The 23,947-nt window shown below is 46.5% G+C and overlaps 1 protein-coding gene across 1 annotated transcript in view; it reads right to left on the bottom strand.

Annotated features, from left to right (window-relative positions):
* Positions 1 to 23,947, bottom strand: part of CRMP1 (collapsin response mediator protein 1) — a 111,259-nt gene that overhangs the window by 29,997 nt on the left and 57,315 nt on the right. The window contains exons 4-8 of the mRNA XM_038745595.1: positions 19,644 to 19,808; positions 10,367 to 10,428; positions 9,372 to 9,452; positions 4,163 to 4,231; positions 1,562 to 1,682 (exon numbers count right to left, since the gene is read on the bottom strand). Of these exons, the coding sequence (XP_038601523.1) occupies positions 1,562 to 1,682; positions 4,163 to 4,231; positions 9,372 to 9,452; positions 10,367 to 10,428; positions 19,644 to 19,808 (498 nt within the window). The remainder of the gene's footprint in view (positions 1 to 1,561; positions 1,683 to 4,162; positions 4,232 to 9,371; positions 9,453 to 10,366; positions 10,429 to 19,643; positions 19,809 to 23,947) is intronic.

Genomic DNA, 23,947 nt, shown 5'->3' with positions numbered 1-23,947 from the left:
GAAGATTAATGGAAATGGAGCATGAAGTGAAGGCCAGGGCATGATACAGACTTTGATTGTGAATTAAAGGTCACCTGAGAAGAGGCATGGCCTAATAGATAGAGCCCGGGCCTGGGAGTTAGAAGGTCATGGTTTCTAATCCCAGCTCCACCCCTTCATTCATTCAATCGTATTTATTGAGCGCTTACTGTGTGCAGAGCACTGTACTAAGGACTTGGGAAGTACAAGTCGGCAACATATAGAGACGGTCCCTACCCAACAACGGGCTCACAGTCGAGAAGGGGGAGACAGACAACAAAACAAGAGCCCGGGCTTTGGAGTCAGAGGTCAGGGGTTCAAATCCCGGCTCTGCCAATTGTCAGCTGTGTGACTTTGGGCACGTCACTTAACTTCTCTGTGCCTCAGTTACCTCATCTGGAAAATGGGGATTAAGACTCTGAGCCCCCTGTGGGACAATATGATCACCTTGTAATCTCCCCAGCGCTTAGAACAGTGCTGTGCACATAGTAAGCGCTTTATAAGTGCTATCATTATTATTTATTATTTATGTAGACAGGCGTCAAAATCGTCAAAACAAATAGAATTAAAGCTCTATGCACATCATTAACAAAATCAATAGAATAGTAAATATGTACAAGTAAAATGAATAGAGTAATAGATCTGTACAAATATATATACAAGTGCTTTGGGGAGGGGAAGGAGGTAGGGTGGAGGGGATGGGGAGGAGGAAAGGAAAAAGGGGGCTCAGTGTGGGAAGGCCTCCTGGAGGAGGTGAGCTCTCAGTAGGGCTTTGAAGGGAGGAAGAGAGCTAGCTTGGCGGATGTGCGTAGGGAGGGCATTCCAGGCCAGAGGGAGGACGTGGGCCGGGGGTCGATGGAGGACAGGTGAGAGCAATCAATCAATCAGTAGTATTTATTGAGCGCTTACTGTGTGCAGAGCACTGTACTAAGCGCTTGGGAAGTACAAGTTGGCAACATATAGAGACGGTCCCTACCCAACAGTGGGCTCACAGTCTAGAAGACTAGAAGACAGTCTAGAAGTCTAGAAGTTTAGAAGTGGCGGAGCCAGGGTAGTAGATAGAGCACCTGCCTGGGAGTAAGAAAGTCATGGGTTCTAATCCCAGCTCTGCCACTTGTCTGCTGTGTGACCTTGGGCAAGTCACTTTACTTCTCAGCGTGGCTCAGTGGAAACAGCCCGGGCTTTTGAGTCGGAAGTCATGGGTTCAAATCCCTGCTCCGCCAATTGTCAGCTGTGTGACTTTGGGCAAGTCACTTATCTTCTCTGGGCCTCAGTTACCTCATCTGTAAAATGGGGATAGAGACTGTGACCCCAGGTGGGACGGGGGCTGCGTCCAACCCGATTTGCTTGTATTCACTCCAGGGCTCAGTACAGTGCCTGGCTCATAGGAAGGGCTTCACAAATACCACAATTATTATTATTATTATTATTATTATGTCCTTGGACAGATCTCATTCTCCTGGACCATTGCAGATTCCCCCCAGGCTCCCTCCCCCCGGCTCCAGCGGCACAACCATGGAACCGGCCGGGGAGCGAGTGATACCTTTCTTCCGCGCCTGGGCGATGATGTCGGCGGCACTCTTGCTCATCACCTTGGTGATGTAGACGGGGCAGTTGATCCGGCCGGCGATGGTTATGGCGCGGAAAACTGCCTCTGCTTCCAGCTGAGGAAGAATCACACACATATTTCAGTCGTTCATTCATTCAGTTGTATCTATTGAGCGCTTACTGTGTGCAGGGCACTGTACTAAGCGCTTGGAAAGTACAGTACAGCAACGGAGAGGGACAATCCCTGCCCACAGCGGGCTCACAGTCTAGAGGCGGAGAGACAGACATCAGATCAAGTAAACGGGTGTTTCAATCAATCGTATTTATTGAGTGCTTACTGTGTGCAGAGCACTGTACTAAGCGCTTGGGAAGTACAAGTTGGCAACATATAGAGACAGTTCCTACCCAACAGTGGGCTCACAGTCTAAAAGGGGGAGACAGAGAAGAAAACCAAACATACAAAATAAAATAAATAGAATAGATATGTACAGGAAAAATAAATAAATAGAGTAATAAATATGTACAAACATATATACATATATACAGGTGCTGTGGGGAAGGGAAGGAGGTAAGATGGGGGGGATGGAGAGGGGGGCGAGGGGGAGAGGAAGGAAGGGGCTCAGTCTGGGAAGGCCTCCTGGAGGGGGTGAGCTCTCAGTAGGGCCTTGAAGGGAGGAAGAGAGCTAGCTTGGCGGATGGGCAGAGGGAGGGCATTCCAGGCCAGGGGGATGACGTGGGCCGGGGGTCGACGGTGGGACAGGCGAGAACGAGGCCCAGTTAGCAGCAGCAGAGGAGCGGAGGGTGCGGGCTGGGCTGAAGAAGGAGAGAAGGGAGGTGAGGTAGGAGGGGGTGTGGGGATGGACAGCCTTGAAGCCCAGGGTGAGGAGTTTCTGCCTGACGCATAGGTTGATTGGTAACCACGGGAGATTTTTGAGGAGGGGAGTAATATGCCCAGAGCATTTCTGGACAAAGACAATCCGGGCAGCAGCATGAAGTATGGATTGAAGGGGGAGAGACACGAGGATGGGAGATCAGAGAGAAGGCTGATGCAGTAGTCCAGACGGGATAGGATGAGAGCTTGAACGAGCAGGGTAGCGGTTGGGATGGAGAGGAAAGGGCGGATCTTGGAAACATTGCGGAGCTGAGACCGGCAGGTTTTGGTGACGGCTTGGATGTGAGGGGTGAATGAGAGAGCGGAGTCGAGGATGACACCAAGGTTGCGGGCTTGTGAGACGGGAAGGATGGTAGTGCCGTCAACAGAGATGGGAAAGTCAGGGAGAGGGCAGGGTTTGGGAGGGAAGACAAGGAGTTCAGTCTTGGACATGTTGAGTTTTAGGTGGCGGGCAGACATCCAGGTGGAGATGTCCTGAAGGCAGGAGGAGATGCGAGCCTGGAGGGAGGGGGAGAGAGCAGGGGCAGTTTCCCATCCAGACACTGCGTGACGCTTCTCTGGACTGCTAGGCCCCGTCTGATTCCCCTCTATCTAGCCCTGAAGCTCCCGATGGGCAGGGGACATGTCCACTAATTCTTCATATTGCCCTCTCCCAAGAGCTTAGTACAATGCCCTGCATATAGTAAGCACTCAATAAATGCCACAATATATACGTTTCTGCGTATTTATTACTCCATTTATTTTACTCGTACATATTTATTCTATTTATTTTATTTTGTTAATATGTTTTGTTTAGTTGTCTGTCTCCCCCTTTTAGACTGTGAGCCCGCTGCTGGGGAAGGATTGTCTCTCTTTGTTGCTGAATTGCACTTTCAAAGCGCTTAGTACAGTGGTCTGCACATAGTAAATGCTCAATAAATACAACTGAATGAATGAACACGATTCATTCATTCATTCAATTGTACTTATTTATTTATTTTATTTGTACATATTTATTCTATTTATTTTATTTTGTTAATATGTTGTTTTGTTCTCTGTCGTCAGAACAAATAGAATTAAAGCTAAATGCACATCATTAACAAAATAAATAGAATAGTAAATCTGTACAAGTAAAATAGAGTATTTTACTTGTACAGATTTACTATTCTATTTATTTTGTTAATGATGTGCATCCAGCCTTTCTTTATAGTTAGGAGATCACAGAGGAAATTTCTGGAGAAAGAAGGGAAGAAGTGTGGGGCACATGGAGAGTCAGAAGGATGTGGGTTCTAATCCCACCAACTGTCTGCTGTGTAACCTTGGGCAAGTCAGTTCACGTCTCTGTGCCTCAGTTTCTTCATCTTTAAGATAGGGATTAAGCTCCATGTGGACATGGACTGTGTCCAACTTGGTTATCTTGTATCTACCCCAGCATTCAATACAGTGCCTGACACTTAGTGCTTAACAAATACCATAAGTCAAAAAGAATGGACAGATTTGGAAATGAGACACAGAGTGCAGAGATGAGGAGAACACTTGAAGCAATTGGAAGGAGGGAGAAAGAAATGGCAGAGGTGAGGGTGAATCTCCGAAGCTCGGCTCTCTGAGCCTGGGGCTTCTGAGGGATTTGTGCCCAGAGTGTTTGGCCTAGATGCTGAATCACAGGAGAACACGGAAAACGGGAACGGTTCAGATCTCAACGTGAGCAAAGTGCCATCCAGTTACCTCTTCTGGTCTGCTCAGAGCGTGGCCCTCGGGGCCTGTGATGCCCATCTCCAAGATCCGCTTCTGTTCCTGAAAAAGAAAAGAGCTACGGTTTCAACTGGGAAAGAACAGCCTCACTGTCGCCCGTTTTCCCCACTCAGCGAGACTTGAAACCCTATGTCGATAAATTAAAGCCAAATCCCGTTTCCGGGGCCTGCGCCTCTTTAGCCACTCCCATTTTGAGAATTTTTCTGTTTATCGTTCTACTGTTCTCTCCCAAGTGCTTAGTACAGTGCTCTGCACGCAGTAAGCGCTCGATAAATACTATTGAATTGACAGACAATTGAATTTTGAGGGTGAGGTGACCTGAAGGAATCGCAACAAGGGCGTCGTGTAACCCCTACCAGAAAATGAAAGAGGAAAATTGGGGGCAAATTGTGGGGAGGGGAGGTCAGGCAGAGCATGTTGTTGAGGAGGGCATTGGGCCGAAAGAGACTGTCCACATTTTCCCACACCTGTCACATCTTCTTGGCCACCACAAGCCCCCTAAAGAGACCACCACCAGTCATGGGGCATCAGCCTTCTCTCTGATCTCCCATCCTCGTGTCTCTCTCCACTTCAATCCATACTTCATGCTGCTGCCCAGATTATCTTTGTCCAGAAACGCTCTAGGCATATTACTCCCCTCCTCAAAAATCTCCAGTGGCTACCAATCAATCTGTGCATCGGGCAGAAACTCCTCACCCTGGGCTTCAAGGCTGTCCATCCCCTCGCCCCCTCCTCCCTCACCTCCCTTCTCTCCTTCTCCAGCCCAGCCCGCACCCTCCGCTCCTCTGCCGCTAATCTCCTCACCGTAGCTCGTTCTCGCCTGTCCCGCCATCGACCCCCAGCCCACGTCATCCCCCGGGCCTGGAATGCCTTCCCTCTGCCCATCCGCCAAGCTAGCTCTCTTTCTCCCTTCAAGGCCCTACTGAGAGCTCACCTCCTCCAGGAGGCCTTCCCAGACTGAGCCCCCTCCTTTCTTTCTCCCTTGTCCCCCTCTCCATTCCCCCGTCTTACCTCCTTCCCTTCCCCACAGCACCTGTATATATGAAGATATGTTTGAACATATTTATCACTCTATTTATTTATTTATTTATTTATTTTACTTGTACATATCTATTCTATTTATTTTATTTTGTTAGTATGTTTGGTTTTGTTCACTGTCTCCCCCTTCTAGACTGTAAGCCCACTGTTGGGTAGGGACTGTCTCTATATGTTGCCAATTTGTACTTCCCAAGCACTTAGTACAGTGCTCTGCACACAGTAAGTGCTCAATAAATACGATTGATGATGATGATGGGGCAAGTATTTTGAAGACTATTGGCCCCCGTAAACCGTACTGAATGTCCCCAAATCCTCGCACCTGAGATCAGACTTTGGAAGAGGAAATGTTCTCCGAGAATCTGTGTGGCCAAGTAGAAAGACCACAGCCTTCAAGTCAGAGGACCTGGTTTCTTGTAATGGTATTTCTTAAGCGCTTACTCTGTACCAAGCACTGCACTAAGCGCTACAGAGTAGAAGGGGCATGGCCTGGTGGCTAGAGCAAGGGCCTGATAGTCAGAAGGGCTGAGTTCTAATCCCGGCTCCACCACTTGTCTGCTGTGTGTGACCTCAGCCAAGCCACTTCACTTAGAGAAGCAGCGTGGCTCAGTGGAACGAGCACGGGCTTGTGAGCCAGAGGTCATGGGTTCTAATCCCGGCTCTGCCACTTGTCAGCTGTGTGACTTTGGGCAAGTCACTTAGCTTCTCTGGGCCTCTGTTACCTCATCTGTCAAATGGGGACTAAAACTGTGAGCCCCACATGGGACAACCTGATCACCTTGTAATCCCCCCAGCGCTTAGGACAGTGCTTCGCACATAGTAAGCGCTTAACAGATGCCATCATTATTACTATTATTATTATTCACTTCTCTATGCCTCAGTTTCCTCATCTCTAAAATGGAGATTAAGGGTGTGAGTCCTGGCTGTGTTCAAACAGTGTGGCTCCGTGGAAGGAGCCCGGGTTTGGGAGTCAGAGGTTATGGGTTCAAATTCCGACTCCACCACTTGTCAGCTGTGTGACCTTGGGCAAGCCACTTAACTTCTCTGGGCCTCAGTTCCCTCATCTGTAAAATGGGGATTAAAACTGTGAGTGCCTCGTGGGACCACCTGATCACCCTGTATCCTCCCCACCGCTTAGAACAGTGCTTTGCACATAGTAAGTGCTTAATAAATACCATCATTATTATTATTATTATATTATTATTCACTTCTCTATGCCTCAGTTTCCTCATGTCTAAAATGGGGATCAAGGGTGTGAGCCCCAACTGTGTTCAAACTGATTAGCTTTTATTAAAAACAGTATTTGTGAAGCACTTACTATGCGCTAGGCACTGTACTCAATACTGGGGTAGATATGAACTAATCAGGTTGGACACAGTCCTCGTCCCACGTGGGGCTCACGGCCTCAATCTCCATTTTACAGCGAGGGAACTGAGGCCCAGAGAAGTGAAGCGACTTGCCCAAGTTCACACAGCAGGCAAGGAGAAGAGCTGGGACTAGAATCCAAGTCCTTCTGATGCCCAGGCTCCTGCTCTACCCACTAGGCCACACCATTCCTTCCCCAGAACTTAGTAAATTGCTTGGTACAGAGTAAGCACTTGTTTGATGCCTGTCTCCCCGCTTCTAGACTGTGAGCCCATTGTGGGCAGGGCTGGTCTTTATCTGTCACTCAACTGTACTTCCCAAGCGCTTAGTACAGTGCTCTGCACACAGTAAGTGTTCAATAAATACGATTGAACGAATGAATGAATGAAAAAATATGATTTAATGAATGAATGAATAAATTTAATTTAATGAATGAATGAACAAATACCATTACCGAAAGAAATGAAATGTCAGGAGATTTCTAAGCTTCTCTTCTGGGAGTCATGACCTTTTCACAGCTGGATGATGGACATTACTTTATGCTCTTAGCCACTTTAGCCCTCAATCCTAGCTTTTTTCCTTCTTTATAGCTGCCCTTCATATTCGAAGACTCAACTGACGGTGAATTTCACCCTATGAGGACGTGTCTCTTCCTCCCTTCAAAGCCCTACTGAGAGCTCACCTCCTCCAGGAGGCCTTCCCAGACTGAGCCCCCTCCTTCCCCTCCGCCTCCTCCCCCTCCCCACAACACCTGTATATATGTTTGTACGTATTTATTACTCTATTTATTTATTTTATTTGTATATATTTATTCTATTTATTTTATTTTGTTAATATGTTTTGTTTCGTGCTCTGTCTCCCACTTCTAGACTGTGAGCCCGTTGTTGGGTAGGGACCTTCTCTATATGTTGCCAACTTGTACTTCCAAGCACTTAGTACAGTGCTCTGCACACAGTAAGCGCTCAATAAATATGATTGAATGAATGAAGTGTGACTGAAATGGCCAATGTAAGCCAGACTGCATGCACAAAAAGGCAGTCTCTCATTACACTGTTGCTCATTTCCTACAAATAGTACAGTGCTCGGCACACAGTAAATCCTCAGTAAATATCAGCGGTTCATGGTTGTCCTTAAAGTCCGTAGGTCCTGGCACTGAATTCTCTTCTGCCTCCTGGTCTCTCTTTCCATAAGAAGCTTTTTCACAGAGTACCACGTTCGGCCTAGTAGAATAAGAACGGGCCATCTGCCAGTTGTCCGCTGTGTGACCTTGGGCAAGTCACAACTTCTCTGTACCTCAGTTTCATCATCTGTAAAATGGGGATTAAGACTGTGAACCCCATGTGGGCCAGGGACTGTACCCAACCTGATTACCTTGCATCTACCCCAGCAGTTAGAACAGTGCTTGACACAAAGTAAGCGCTTAATACCACGATGATGATCATTCTTTCATTCATTCATTCAATCCTATTTATTGAGCACTTCCTGTGTGCAGAGCACTGTACTAAGTTCTTGGGAAGTACAAGTTGGCAACATATTCTTGACGGCGGGCCGGGTTTCAGCTGGGATCCAACATTCCTCATTGCTCATTGTTGCCAATTTGTACTTCCCAAGCGCTTAGTACAGTGCTCTGCACATAGTAAGCGCTCAATAAATACGATTGATGATGATGATGATGATTGCTAAATTCCAGTCCTCCAGATAATTGGAATTCAAACAGACCCCAGCATAGCTTAGACTGTAAGCCCCCTGTGAATCATAGATGCCGACTCTTCCACTTACACCGACCCTATCCTGCTGCTCAGTACTGTGCTTGGCACAAAGTGAGTGTTTAACAAATACCGCAACTATCATCATAAATTGGCCATTTCTACTACAACAAAAATAACGCTTCATTTTCCAGGCCTTAAAGTTACCCAGTGTAGAAAGGAGTCAATTAGGCAATACTCGATAGTTAAAAATGCAACTGGCATATATAACAGAAAATCCTAGCCTCTATTTAAAGATGCTGGCACCAGTAAAAATCCGTTAGTTGGACGAAAGCCCAGGAAGGTGAAACAAATGGAAGGGGCTGGTTATTAGCAAGAGGGAGAACAAGTCTCGCTCATGAACTAGAACACAGATTCAACAATGAAAATGAAGGTTACCACTTTGTCACTGCAACCGATTCCCAAAATAGAAACCAAAGGCGTAGTCTTCTTTCAACAAGATTTATTCCCTACAGAAGAGCCGATTTTTCCTCCCTGACCCACATGGTTTGGACAAGGCTGGTTTGGGCCTGTCCCTTCTGTGTCACCCTGACTTGCTCCCTTTATTCATCCCCTCGACTTGCTCCCTTACTCATCGCCCTCCCAGCCCCAAAGCACTTATGTCCGTATCTGTCATGTATTTATTTCTATTAATGTTAGCCTCCTCCTCTACCAATCAATCAATCGTATTTATTGAGCACTTACTATGTGCAGAGGACTGTACTAAGCGCTTGGGAAGTACAAATTGGCAACATATAGAGACAGTCCCTACCCAACAGTGGGCTCACAGTCTAAAAGATAGATAGTAAGCCCATCGTGGGCAGGGAATGGGTCTGCTTATTGTTGTGTTGAACTCTTCCAAGCACTTAGTAAAGTGTTCTGCACATGGTAAGTGCTCCATAAATATGACTGACTGACTAACTTTGAACATCCAACTGTTCTAGGGGTTCCTTGGGCTATAGAGCAACAAGCTTTCATCTCCGTCTGTCGGCATAAATTCCCCAGGAAAAGAGGGTGAAGCCATGGGGGCCACTCACCTGAGCTATTAAATCTCCATTTTCAGCATGGACCAGGATAACTGCTCCCAGACCCTTTAGATATGTGAAGGCTTCATACAGCTGTGAGAAGAACAGAAGAGGAATGAACCCAAGATAAAAATAGCACATCACTCCTTTCATATCTGGCTGGGGATTTTCTTTTCATGACATGGGCTACCTTTCACTGGGCTGGAAGCTATCTTTTGGTTCGGATAAAGATTGAGCACTGACCGTTCCTTAGAAGAAGCGCTCGGTGAAGTGCCGGGCACACAGTAAGTGCTCACTGATTGAGCGAAAGCCTCAAAGGACCACACTTTCTCATCATCAGAGTAAGCGGTCAGCAAAGATATATGTGAAGCCCACTTTTAGATAATTCATTCTATGCGCCACGTTCTGCTTTTTCCAGAAAAGTGGAGATTTTAATTCTTATAAATACCCCGTGCTGAAGGTGACTGACTTCCTGATACAAGGAAGAAATGCTTCCATTTGTTCTATGGATTGTCCTTTTTCCTCTAAAAATCATTTAAGGGTAGCAGTTGCCAAAACCAGGAAATCCAGTGTGGAAAAAAGGATTCCTATCCCAGTTACATTTCATCCTGGGAGATGAACGTGAGAGCGTACAACTGTAACAATAATAATGATGGTATTTGTTAAGCGCTTACTATGTGCAAAGCACTGTTCAAAGCGCTGGGGAGGTTACAAGGTGATCAGGTTGTCCCACGGGGGGCTCACAGTTTTAATCCCCATTTTACAGATGAGGGAACTGAGGCACAGAGAAGTTAAGTGACTTGCCCAAAGTCACACAGCTGACGATTGGCGGAGCAGGGATTTGAACCCATGACCTCGGACTCCAAAGCCTGGGCTCTTTCCACTGAGCCACGCTGCTTCTCCTTGGCTGTACCCGTCCAAGCTATTAGTACAGTGCTCAGCACATAGTAAACCCTCAAAAAATACCATCGATGGATCGATTGATTGACAAACTGGTGGATAAATACCTGGCTGTCAGACATTTGGTAAAGATCCTTATACGCCATGTAGACCTGGAAAGAATTAACACCTGTTCCAGGAGAAAACACAAGAGAATTGCAGGATAAATTGACGGGAAAATGTATTTTCTGTGATCATAATAATAATGATGGCATTTATTAAGCGCTTACTATGTGCAAAGCACTGTTCTAAGCGCTGGGGTAGAGACAAGGTAATCAAGTTGTCCCACGTGGGGCTCACAGACTTAATCCCCATTTTCCAGATGAGGGAACTGAGGCCCAGAGAAGTGAAGTGACTTGCCCAAAGTCACACAGCTGACAAGTGTACATATGTTTGTACATATTTATTACTCTATTTATTTATTTATTTTATTTGTACATATCTATTCTATTTATTTTATTTTGTTAGTATGTTTGGTTTTGTTCTCTGTCTCCCCCTTTTAGACTGTGAGCCTGCTGTTGGGTAGGGACTGTCTCTATATGTTGCCAATTTGTACTTCCCAAGCGCTTAGTACAGTGCTCTGCACATAGTAAGCGCTCAATAAATACGATTGATGATAATGAAGTGGCGGAGCTGGGATTCGAACTCATGACCTCTGACTCCAAAGCCTGGGCTCTATCCACTGAGCAACGCTGCTTCTCTGTGATGTTACTAGAAGTGGTTGAAAAAGGACACTACTTATGCGGCGATATTCCCAGCGGATAGAGCCCGGGCCTAGGAGTCAGAAGGATCTGGGTTCTAATCCCGACTCCACCATTTATCTGTTGTGTGACTGGGGCCAAGTTACTTCACTTCTCTGGGCCTTCATTTACCACATTTGGAAAATGGGGATTAAGACTGTGACGCCCACGTGGGACAGGGACTATGTCCAACCTGATTAACTTGTATCTACCCCAGCGCTTAGTATAGTGCTTGGCACATAGTAAGCACTTAATGAGTACCATAATTATTAGGTCTGAGATGGCTGGAGTCGTTCCCAAGCGGCTTGAAATATTGGCCATGAGCACATGATCACTCTCCCCCCTTCGAAGCCTTATTAAGCCCTGTATACATGTATATATGTTTGCACGTATTTATTACTCTATTTATATATTTATTTTACTTGTACATATTTATTCTATTTGTTAATATGTTCTTTTTTTTTTTCTCTTTCTCCCCCTTCTAGACTGTGAGCCCACTGTTGGGTAGGGACCGTCTCTACATGTTGCCAACTTGTACTTCCCAAGCGCTTAGTACAGTGCTCTGCACACAGTAAGCGCTCAATAAATACGATTGATTGATTGATTGATTATTAAGGGCACATCTCCTCCAAGAGGCCTTCCCTGACAAAGTGTGAGATACAAACCAAAGGACCAGCTTTATTGTAGACAGTGAGTGGAAATGGCTCTTCTCTTTCTTCATTCTCTCATGATAATAATAATAATAATAATGATTATAATACGTGTTAAGCACACACTATGGACCAAGCACTGTACTAAGCACTGGGGTAATAGTAATTATAATAATAATAATTTTGGTATTTGTTAAGTTTTTGTTATGTGCCACGCACTGTTCTAAGTACTGGGGTAGTAATAATTATCTCCCCCTGTCTCCCCCTTTTAGACTGTAAGCCCACTGTTGGGTAGGGACTGTCTCTATATGTTGCCAACTTGTACTTCCCAAGCGCTTAGTACAGTGCTCTGCACACAGTAAGCGCTCAATAAATACGATTGATTGATTGATTGATTATTAAGGGCACATCTCCTCCAAGAGGCCTTCCCTGACAAAGTGTGAGATACAAACCAAAGGACCAGCTTTATTGTAGACAGTGAGTGGAAATGGCTCTTCTCTTTCTTCATTCTCTCATGATAATAATAATAATAATAATGATTATAATACGTGTTAAGCACACACTATGGACCAAGCACTGTACTAAGCACTGGGGTAATAGTAATTATAATAATAATAATTTTGGTATTTGTTAAGTTTTTATTATGTGCCACGCACTGTTCTAAGTACTGGGGTAGTAATAATTATCTCCCCCTGTCTCCCCCTTTTAGACTGTAAGCCCACTGTTGGGTAGGGACTGGCTCTATATGTTGCCAACTTGTACTTCCCAAGCGCTTAGTACAGTGCTCTGCACACAGTAAGCGCTCAATAAATACGATTGATGATGATGATGATGATGAATTATAATAATGATTAAGGTATTTGTTAAGTGCTTATTATGTGCCAAGCTCTGTTCTAAGCACTGCGTTAGATACAAGGTAATCAGGTTGTCCCACGTGGGGCTCACAGTCTTAATCCCCATTTTACAGATGAGGTAACTGAGGCACAGAGACGTTAAGTGGCTTGCCCATGGTCACCCAGCAGACAAGTGGCAGAGGTGGGATTAGAACCCACATCTTCTGACACCCAAGCCTGGGCTCTTGCCACTTAGCCACGCCGCTTTATGTAGATACACGATGATATCGGGAAGATACCAAACGATCAGGTCCCACGTGGGGTTCAGAGTCTAAATAGGAGGGAGAACAGGTTTTGAACCCCCATTTTGCAGGTGAAGGGACTGAGGCACAGAGAAGTTAAGTGACTCATCCAAGGTCATAGAAAAGGTACCCCATCTTACCTCCTTCCCTTCCCCACAGCACCTGTATATATGTATATATGTTTGCACATATTTATTACTCTATTTATTTATTTATTTTACTTGTACATATCTATTCTATTTATTTTATTTTGTTAGTATGTTTGGTTTTGTTCTCCGTCTCCCCCTTTTAGGCTGTGAGCCCACTGTTGGGTAGGGACTGTCTCTATAAGTTGCCAATTTGTACTTCCCAAGCGCTTAGTACAGTGCTCTGCACATAGTAAGCGCTCAATAAATACGACTGATGATGATGATGATGTAGCTGGAGTCAGGATTCGAACCTAGGTCCTTCTGACTGTCAGGCCCTTGCTCTTTCCCAAGGCATGTGGCATCATCTTCTGTTACAGGGAATAACTCTGTGTCAGCTCACTGTGGGCAGGGAACACATCTACCAACTCTGTTAGAATGCACTCTCCCAAGCGCTTAGTACAGTGCGCTGCACACGATAAGAGCTCAATAAATATGATTGACTGATTGTGTACCCATGCTGATAGATAACCACGCTGACCACGTGTGGACAGCACTTTCATGTTTCTTATTCCCTTCCCTGCATAGCCAGCAGCATGGCTCAGTGGAAAGAGCCCGGGCTTTGGAGTCAGAGGTCATGGGTTCAAATCCCGGCTCCACCAACTGTCAGCTGTGTGACTTTGGGCAAGTCACTTCACTTCTCTGTGCCTCAGTTACCTCAGCTGTAAAACGGGGATTAAAACTGTGAGCCCCCAGCGGGACAACCTGATCATCTTGAGAAGCAGCGTGGCTCAGTGGAAAGAGCACGGGCTTTGGAGTCAGAGGTCATGAGTTCAAATCCCGGCTCTGCCAATTGCCAGCTGTGTGACTTTGGGCAAGTCACTTCACTTCTCTGTGCCTCAGTTACCTCATCTCTAAAATGGGGGTTAAGACTGTGAGCCCCCGTGGGACAATCTGATCACCTTGTAACCTCCCCAGTGCTTAGAACAGTGCTTTGCACGTAGTAAGTGCTTAATAAATCCTATCATTATTATTATTATTCTCAGAACAGCTGGGATATTAATCCTACCCTGACCCATTCCCTTAGTTACTTCAGATAATAATAATAATAATGATAAAATGATAATAATAATTATGGTATTTGTTAAGCTCTCACTATGTTCCAGGCACTGTACTAAGCACTGGCTTAGATACAAGAAAATCGGGTTGGACAGTGTCTACCACATGTCTATTGCCCTCACCTACTATTCCAGATCTCCAATTCCTCCTAAAACCTCCAGTGTCTCAAGCTCAACCAGATCACTTCACCAACTACTATGTTATAATAATAATAATAATAATTGTGGAATTTGTTAAGAGCTTACTATGTGCCAGGCACTGCACTAAGCCCTGGGATAGATACAAGGTAATTGGGTTGGACACAAACCCTGTCCCACATGTGGCTCAGTCTTAATCCCCATTTTCCAGATGAGGGAACTGAGGTCCAGAGAAGTCACGCATCTTGCCCAGTGTGGAGGTGGGAGAGAATAGGTGAGCGATCACTGTCACCCCCTCTAGATTGTAAGTTCCTTGTGGGCAGGGAACATGTCTACAAAGTCTGTTATACTGTCCTCACCCAAGTGCTTAGTACAGTGCCCTGCACACAGTAGCCACTCAATAAATACCTTTGACTGATCAACTAAACAACCACAAAGTTGGAGAAGCTGCGTGGCTCAGGGGAAAGAGCCCGGGCCTTGGAGTCAGAGGTCATGGGTTCTAATCCCGGCTCCGCCACTTGTCAGCTGTGTGACTTTGGGCGAGTCACTTAACTTCTCTGTGCCTCAGGTACCTCATCTGTAAAATGGGGATTAAGACTGTGAGCCCCACGTGGGACAACCTGATCACCTTGTATCCCCCCAGCGCTTAGAACAGTGCTTTGCACATAGTAAGCGCTTAACAAATACCATCATCATCATCATCAGCACAAAGAAAGAGCAGCACAACACTTGGTGGTGCCGGGACTAGATCCCAGGTCCTTCTGACCCCTAAGCTCTGGCTCTATCCACTAGACCGTGTTGCTTCTCAAACCAAAGCCATCAGGCGTGACCTCCTCAACATCCCCGCCCATCTGCTATCCCCCAGCTTTTTTGTACTTCCCAAGCGCTTAGTACAGTGCTCTGCACACAGTAAGTGCTCAATAAATACAATTGAATGAATGAATGAATTCTCACCTCCTCCTCCCCTCTCTCCTTCTTCTCAAAATCTCCCACCTGCTTTCAAAATCTACCCACTCCCCCTGCACCTCTGATTCCATCCCTCACAGATAAAAACTCCGGTGGCCTCCTCTCCTCCACCCTCCTTGACCACCATCTTTGACCATTCCCTCTGATAATAATAATAGTTATAATAATAATAACAATTATGGTATCAAACACTTACTACATGCCAAACGCTGCTCTAAGCACTGGTAGATACAAGGTAATCAGGTTGTCCCACATGAGGTTCATAGTCTTAATCCCCATTTTTTACAGATGAGGTAACTGAGGCACAGACAATGTGACAAGCAGACAAGTGGAGAAGCCAGGATTAGAACCCAGGACCTCTGACGCACAAGCTTATGGTCTTGCCACTAGGCTATGCTGATGGTGCCTTCACACAGAAACCATGGTCTCCCCCTCTAGACTGTAAATTGTTTTTGGGCAGGGAACGTGTCTGCTAATTCTCTTGCATTGTACTCTCCCAAGTGCTTAGCACACAGTCAGCGTTCAATAAATGCCACTGATTGATTCTCTTGATCCCATGATACCATTTAGCTATTGCTCCCTTCATGTCCAAACTCCTCGAATGAGTTTTATTATTATTATTATTATTATCATTATTATTATAGCAGCATGGCTTAGTGGAAAGAGCACGGGCTTTGGAGTCAGAGGTCATGGGTTCAAATCCCAGCTCTGCCAATTGTCGACAGCTGTGTGACTTTGGGCAAGTCACTTAACTTCTCTGTGCCTCAGTTCCCTCATCTGTAAAATGGGGATTAAGACTGTGAGCCCCCCGTGGGACAGCTTGATCACCTTGTAACCTCCCCAGCGCTTAGAACAGTGCCCTGCACATAGTTAGCGCTTAATAAATGCCATCATCATCATCACCAATCGTATTTATTGAGCGCTTACTATGTGCAGAGCACTGTACTAAGCGCTTGGGAAGTACAAATTGGCAACATATAGAGACAGTCCCTACCCAACAGTGGGCTCACAGTCTAAAAGAGAATAACGGTGATTGGGTTGTCCCGCATGGGGCTCACAGTCTTAATCCCCATTTTACAGATGAGGTAACTGAGGCCCAGAGAAGTGCAGTGATTTGCCCAAAGTCACATAGCTGACAATTGGAGGAGCCGGGATTTGAACCCACGAACTCTTCCTCCAAAGCCCGGGCTCTTTCCACTGAGCCACGCTGCTCATCATCAACAGTAATAATAATAATAGTGATAATAATGATAATTGTGATATATGGTAAGTCATAAGTATTTGTTGGACACCTATCTGTCCCCCCACCTTCCTCCTTGACACTCCATAATCCCGTTTTTGCCCCCTCCAGCCTGCTGATGTGACTCTCTCTCTCTCCGAGGTCTCCAATGACCTCAGCTTGGGAAGCCCTCCCTCAGCAGGAGCGGAGGATGGATGGAAATCAATGACCAGCATGGCCAAGCGGACAGCCTGAGCCTGAGCGTCAGAAGGACCTAGATTCTAATTCATTCATTCAATCGTATTTATTGAGCGCTTACTGTGTGCAGAGCACTGTACTAAGTGCTTGGGAAGTACAAGTCGGCAACATATAGACGGTCTCTAACCGACAACGGGCTCACAGTCTAGAAGGGGGAGACAAACCATGTAGACGGGGGTCAAAACCATCAGGAGAAATAGAATTATAGCTATAGGGCTTCTAATCCCAGCTCTGCCACTTGTCTGTGATGTGATCTTGGGCAAGTCGCTTCTTGTGCCTCAGTTACCTCATCTGTAAAATGGGGATTAATTCTGTGAGCCCCACGTGGGACAGGGACCGTGTCCAGCCTGATTTGCTTGTGGCCACCCCAGCGCTCAGTACAGTGGAAGCAGCCCGGGCTTTGGAGTCAGAGGTCAGGGGTTCAAATCCCGGCTCCGCCAATCGTCAGCTGTGTGACTTTGGGCAAGTCACTTAACTTCTCTGGGCCTCAGTTACCTCATCTGTAAAATGGGGATTAAGACTGTGAGCCCCTCGTGGGCCAACCTGATCACCTTGTAACCTCCCCAGCGCTTAGAACAGTGCTTTGCACATAGTAAGCGCTTAATAAATGCCATCATTATTATTATTATGTAGTAAGCACTTAACAAATACCCTGAAGAAATAAGACCGGGATGCCCAGAGACTCCAAGCCAATCATCAATCATCAATCATATTTATTGAGCGCTTACTATGTGCAGAGCACTGTACTAAGCGCTTGGGAAGTACAAATTGGCAACATATAGAGACAGTCCCTACCCAACGGTGGGCTCGCAGTCTAAAAGGGGGAAGAATCAAGATCCTGGAGTCCGCAGCATCTAGGACATGTCAGTGACCCTCATGCCACACAATGAGAGGAAAGCAGTGTGGCCTAATGGTTAGATTCTGGGCCTGGAAGAAAGAAGGACCTGGGTTCTAATCCCAGCTCCGCCACTTGTCCTCTGAGTGACCTTGGGTGAGAGGCCTAGAACAGCAAGGATGTAATATAGATAATGAAGACAATTTTATACTGAACCATTAAAAGCATCACAAGATAAAAATAACGTGGTTCACGGTGGACCTCTATGAGGGGAGGAGAGAAGGCAGACCAGGGTTCCAGAAGCCAGACCAGCTTTAAAAAAAAATTATGGTATTTGTTAAGCGCTTACTATGTGCCAGGCATAGTACTAAGCAGCGTGGCTCGGTGGAAAGAGCAGGCGCTTGGAGTCAGAGGTCATGGGTTCTAATCCCAGCTCTGCCACATGTCTGTTGTGTGACCTTGGGCAAGTCACTTAACTTCTCTGAGCCTCAGTTACCTCGTCTGTAAAATGGGGATTAAGACTGTGAGCCCCACGTGGGACAACCTGGTGACCTTGTATCCCCCCCAGTGCTTAGAACAGTGCTTTGCACATATTAAGCGCTTAACAAATGCCATCATTATTATTACTAAGCACTGACTTAGATACAAGATAGGTTGGACACATCCATGGGGGACACAGAACTAATTCGCATTTTACCGGTGAGGAAACTGAGGCCCAGAGAAGTGAAGTGACTTGCCCGAGGTCACACAGTGGACAAATAGCGGGGCCGGGATCAGAACCCAGGACCTTCTGACTCCCAAGCCTGTGCTCTTCTCCACTATGCCTTGCTTTGTGTATTTTAAGTGCATAGTAGGAGTAGTAACAATAATCATCCTTATGGTTGAAGACCATGAGGTTAGGAAGCAGCATGGTCTAGAGGATAAGAGCACAGGCTTGAGCACCAGAAGGATGTGGGTTCTAATCCTGACCCCGCCATTTGTCTGCAGTGTGACCTTCGGTAAATAATAATAATAATAATAATAATAATGACGGCATTTGTTAAGCGCTTACTATGTGCAGAGCACTGTTCTAAGCGCTGGGGGGATACAAGGTGATCAAGTTGTCCCACGTGGGGCTCACAGTCTTAATCCCCATTTTACAGATGAGGTAACTGAGGCTCAGAGAAGTTAAGGGTAAATTAAGTTAAGGTAAATTAAGTTAAGGGTAAATCACTTCACTCCTCTGTGCCTCAGTTACTTCATCTGTCAAATGGGGATTAATAATAATAATAATAATAATGGTATTTGTTAAGTGCTTACTATGTGCAAAGCACTGTTCTAAGCATTGGGGAGGTTACAAGGTGATCAGGTTGTCCCACGGGGGCTCAGAGTCTTAATCCCCATTTTACAGATGAGGGAACTGAGGCCCGGAGAAGTTAAGTGACTTGCCCAAAGTCACACAGCTGACAATTGTCTGTATATATGTCTGTACGTATTTATTACTCTATTTATTTATTTTACTTATACATATCTATTCTATTTATTTTCTTTTGTTAATATGTTTTGTTTTGTTGTCTGTCCCCCCCCCCTTCTAGACTGTGAGCCCGCTGTTGGGTAGGGACCGTCTCTTTGTGTTGCCAACTTGTAATTCCCAAGCGCTTAGTACAGTGCTCTGCACACAATAAGCGCTCAATAAATACGATTGATTGAATTGGAGGAGCTGGGATTTGAACCCATAATAATAATGGCATTTATTAAGTGCTTACTATGTGCAAAGCACTGTTCTAAGCGCTGGGGAGTTTACAAAGTGATCAGGTTGTCCCACGGGGGGCTCACAGTCTTAATCCCCATTTTACAGATGAGGGAACTGAGGCCCAGAGAAGTGAAGTGACATGCCCAAAGTCACACAGCTGACAAGTGACAGAGCCGGGATTTGAACCGATGACCTCTGACTCCAAAGCCCGGGCTCTTTCCACTGAGCCACGCTGCTTCTCTTAAGGGTTAGGATTAAGGCCATGAGCTCCACATGGGACAGGGACTGCGTCCAATCCGATTTGCTTGTATCCACCCCAGCGCTTAGGACGGTGCCTGGCACATAGTAAGTGCTTAACAAACACCCAATTAGTATTCCTCATTCTAGAAGGGAGCAGGGGGGGCGGCCATCCGCACTGTCTGGACTGACCTTTGTCCTGCACCAACACGTCCAGCTCCTCGCGGATCCCGTTGTCCCACTGGGTGATGTCCACGTGGAGGGAGTAATCGCAGCAGGACTTGTTGTCGGCCGCCTCCTGCCACTTCTCAAAGCAGGCCAGCGGGCTGGAGCCGGGTTCCGGGAAGACGTGATCGACTGCAAGAGAGGATCACACGCACTGCTTTAGGCCCGGGCCTTTGCTTCAACGCTCACTAGGCAATATAAATAATCATTCCTTTCTTCATTCACTCGATCATATTTATTGAGTGCTTAGTGTGTACAGAGAACTGTACTAAATAATAATAATAATAATAATAATAATAATAATAATAATGGCATAGGGTAGTGGAAAGAGCAAGGGCTTGGGAGTCAGAAGGTCACGGGTTCTAATCTCAGCTCCGCCACTTGTCTGTTGTGTGACCTTGCGCAAGTAATTTCCCCGCTTCAATCCATACTTCATGCTGCTGCCCGGATTATCTTTGTGCAGAAACGCACTGGGCATGTTTCTCTCCTCCTCAAAAATCTCCAGTGGCTACCAATCAATCTACACATCAGGCAAAAACTCCTCACCCTCAGCTTCAAGGCTGTCCATCAACTCGCCCCCTCCTACCTCACCTCCCTTCTCTCCTTCTCCAGCCCAGCCCGCACCCTTCGCTCCTCTGCCACTGCTAACTTCCTCACTGGACCTCGTTCTCGCCTGTCCTGCCGTCGACCCCCGGCCCACGTCCTTCCCCTGGCCTGGAATGCCCTCCCTCCGCACATCCGCCAAGCTAGCTCTCTTCCTCCCTTCAAAGCCCCACTGAGAGCTCACCTCCTCCAGGAGGCCTTCCAAGACTGAGCCCTCTTTTTCCTCTCCTCCTCTCCATCCCCCCCGCCCTACCTCCTTCCCCTCCCCACAGCACCGGTATATATGTTTGTACAGATTTATTGCTCTATTTATTTTACTTGTACATATTTACTATTCTATTTATTTTGTTAATGATGTGCATCTAGCATTATTTCTATTTATTCTGAGGCCAACTGTCCACATGTTTCGTTTTGTTGTCTGTCTCCCCCCTCTAACTGTGAGCCCACTGTTGAGTAGGGACTGTCTCTATATGTTGCCGACTTGTACTTCCCAAGCGCTTAGTGCAGTGCTCTGCACACAGTAAGCGCTTAATAAATACGATTGAATGAATGAATGAATGAATGTGAGCCCGCTGTTTGGTAGCCACCTTCTCGATATGTTGCCAACTTGTACTTCCCAAGTGCTTAGTGCTCCCAAGTGCTCTGCACACAGTAATAAATACAACTGAATGAATCAATGAATGAATTTCACTTCTGTGGGCCTCAGTTACTTCATCTGTAAAACTCCCTCCTCCTTAATAATAATAATAATAATGATAATAATATCATTTGTTAAGTGCTTATTATGTGCAAAGTACCGTTCTAAGCACTGGGGAGGATACAAGGTGATCAGGTTGTCCCACGTGGGTTTCACAGTCTTAATCCCCATTTTACAGATGAGGTAACTGAGGCACAGAGAAATGAAGCGACCTGCCGAAAGTCACACAGCTGACAATTGGCAGAGCTGCGATTCAAACCCATGACCTCTGACTCCCAAGCCCCCGCTCTTTCTACTGAGCCATGATGCTTCACACCCAGCTCTCCCCAACTCAAAAGCCCTTACTAAAATCATATTTCCTCCAAGAGGATACTTTCTTGATTTCTGTCATTTCTTCACCCTAATCACCCTCTCCTCCCTGACTCTTGGGAATGTACCCCTAAGCACTAACTCCCCCTACCCTCAGCCCCCCAGCATTTAGGTCCATATCCTTATACTCTGCAGCTTCCCCATTGGTAATTTATTTTAATATCGGCCTCCGTCAGAGGATCGTTAGCTCCTTAAGGGCAGGGACGGTGCTTACCAACTCTATTGTATAATAATAATAATAATGTTGGTATTTGTTAAGCGCTTACCATGTGCCAAGCACTGTTCTAAGTGCTGGGGAGGTTACAAGGTGATCAGATTGTCCCACGGGGGGCTCTCACAGTTTTAATCCCCATTTTACAGATGAGGTAACTGAGGCCCAGAGAAGTGAAGTGACTTGCCCAAAGTCACACAGCTGACAGTTGGAGGAGCAGGAATTTGAACCCATGACCTCTGACTCCAAAGCCTGGGCTCTTTCCACTGAGCCACGCTGCTTCTTTAATACTCCCCCAAGGGCTCAGTAGAGTGCTCTGATTGAAGTGATCAGTAAATACCTTTGATGGATTGATCAATCAATCAATCAATCAATTGTATTTATTGAGCACTTACTGTGTGCAGAGCACTGTACTAAGTGCTTGGAAAGTACAAATTGGCAACATATAGAGACGGTCCCTACCCAACAGCAGGCTCACAGTCTAGAAGAAGTCTAGAACCCTTGAACGAGTTGTCTACACGCGCTGCCTAGAATTCCTCAAAAACAACTCTCTCCTCGACCCCCTCCAGTCTGGCTTCCGTCCCCTTCATTCCACGGAAACTGCGCTCTCAAAGGTCACCAATGACCTCCTGCTTGCCAAATCCAACGGCTCATATTCTGTCCTAATCCTCCTCGACCTCTCAGCTGCCTTTGACACTGTGGACCACCCCCTTCTCCTCAACACGCTATCTGACCTTGGCTTCACAGACTCCGTCCTCTCCTGGTTCTCCTCTTATCTCTCCGGTCGTTCATTCTCAGTCTCTTTTGCAGGCTCCTCCTCCCCCTCCCATCCTCTTACTGTGGGGGTTCCCCAAGGTTCAGTGCTTGGTCACCTTCTGTTCTCAATCTACACTCACTCCCTTGGTGACCTCATTCGCTCCCACAGCTTCAACTATCATCTCTACGCTGATGACACCCAGATCTCCATCTCTGCCCCTGCTCTCTCCCCCTCCCTCCGGGCTCGCATCTCCACCTGCCTTCAGGACATCTCCATCTGGATGTCCGCCCACCACCTAAAGCTCAACATGTCGAAGACTGAGCTCCTTGTCTTCCCTCCCAAACCTTGTCCTCTCCCTGACTTTCCCATCTCTGTTGACGGCACTACCATCCTTCCCGTCTCACAAGCCCGCAACCTTGGTGTCATCCTCGACTCCGCTCTCTCATTCACCCTTCACATCCAAGCCGTCACCAAAACCTGCCGGTCTCAGCTCCGCAATGTTTCCAAGATCCGCCCTTTCCTCTCCATCCCAACCGCTACCCTGCTCGTTCAAGCTCTCATCCTATCCCGTCTGGACTACTGCACCAGCCTTCTCTCTGATCTCCCATCCTCGTGTCTCTCTCCACTTCAATCCATACTTCATGCTGCTGCCTGGATTATCTTTGTCCAGAAATGCTCTGAGCATATTACTCCCCTCCTCAAAAATCTCCAGTGGCTACCAATCAATCCGCGCATCAGGCAGAAACTCCTCACCCTGGGCTTCAAGGCTGTCCATCCCCTCGCCCCCTCCTACCTCACCTCCCTTCTCTCCTTCTACTGCCCAGCCCGCACCCTCCGCTCCTCTGCCGCTAATCTCCTCACCGTACCTCGTTCTCGCCTGTCCCGCCGTCGACCCCCGGCCCACCTCATCCCCCGGGCCTGGAATGCCCTCCCTCTGCCCATCCGCCAAGCTAGCTCTCTTCCCCCTTTCAAGGCCCTACTGAGGGCTCACCTCCTCCAGGAGGCCTTCCCAGACTGAGCCCCTTCCTTCCTCTCCCCCTCGTCCCCCTCTCCATCCCCCCCATCTTACCTCCTTCCCTTCCCCACAGCACCTGTATATATGTATATATGGTTGTACATATTTATTACTCTACTTATTTATTTTACTTGTACATTTCTATCCTACTTATTTTATTTTGTTGGTATGTTTGGTTCTGTTCTCTGTCTCCCCCTCTTAGACTGTGAGCCCACTGTTGGGTAGGGACTGTCTCTATGTATTGCCAATTTGTACTTCCCAAGCGCTTAGTACAGTGCTCTGCACATAGTAAGCGCTCAATAAATACGATTGATTGATTGATTGATTGATTAGAAGGGGGATACAGACAACAAAACTAAACAACGTGGTGGAAAGTAATGTAGGAATTTGTATCCAAGAGGGTCAGTCATTCAGTCATGGTAGGAAATTTGATTCCCTCTAGACTGTAAGCTGCTGTGGACAGGGACCACGCCTATCCACTCTGCTGTACTGTACTCTCCCAAGCGCTTAGTATAGTACTCTGAGCGTGGTAGGTGCTCAATAAATATGACTGATAGATTCAGCATTCCTTTTTCCTTTAACACCCGGTCAATCGATGCTCATCTCTAATGCAAGTCAG

The sequence above is a fragment of the Tachyglossus aculeatus genome, chromosome 4 (assembly GCF_015852505.1).
Source record: "Tachyglossus aculeatus isolate mTacAcu1 chromosome 4, mTacAcu1.pri, whole genome shotgun sequence".
Classification (NCBI taxonomy): Eukaryota; Metazoa; Chordata; class Mammalia; order Monotremata; family Tachyglossidae; genus Tachyglossus; species Tachyglossus aculeatus.
This window is presented reverse-complemented; position numbering and strand designations above follow the sequence as displayed.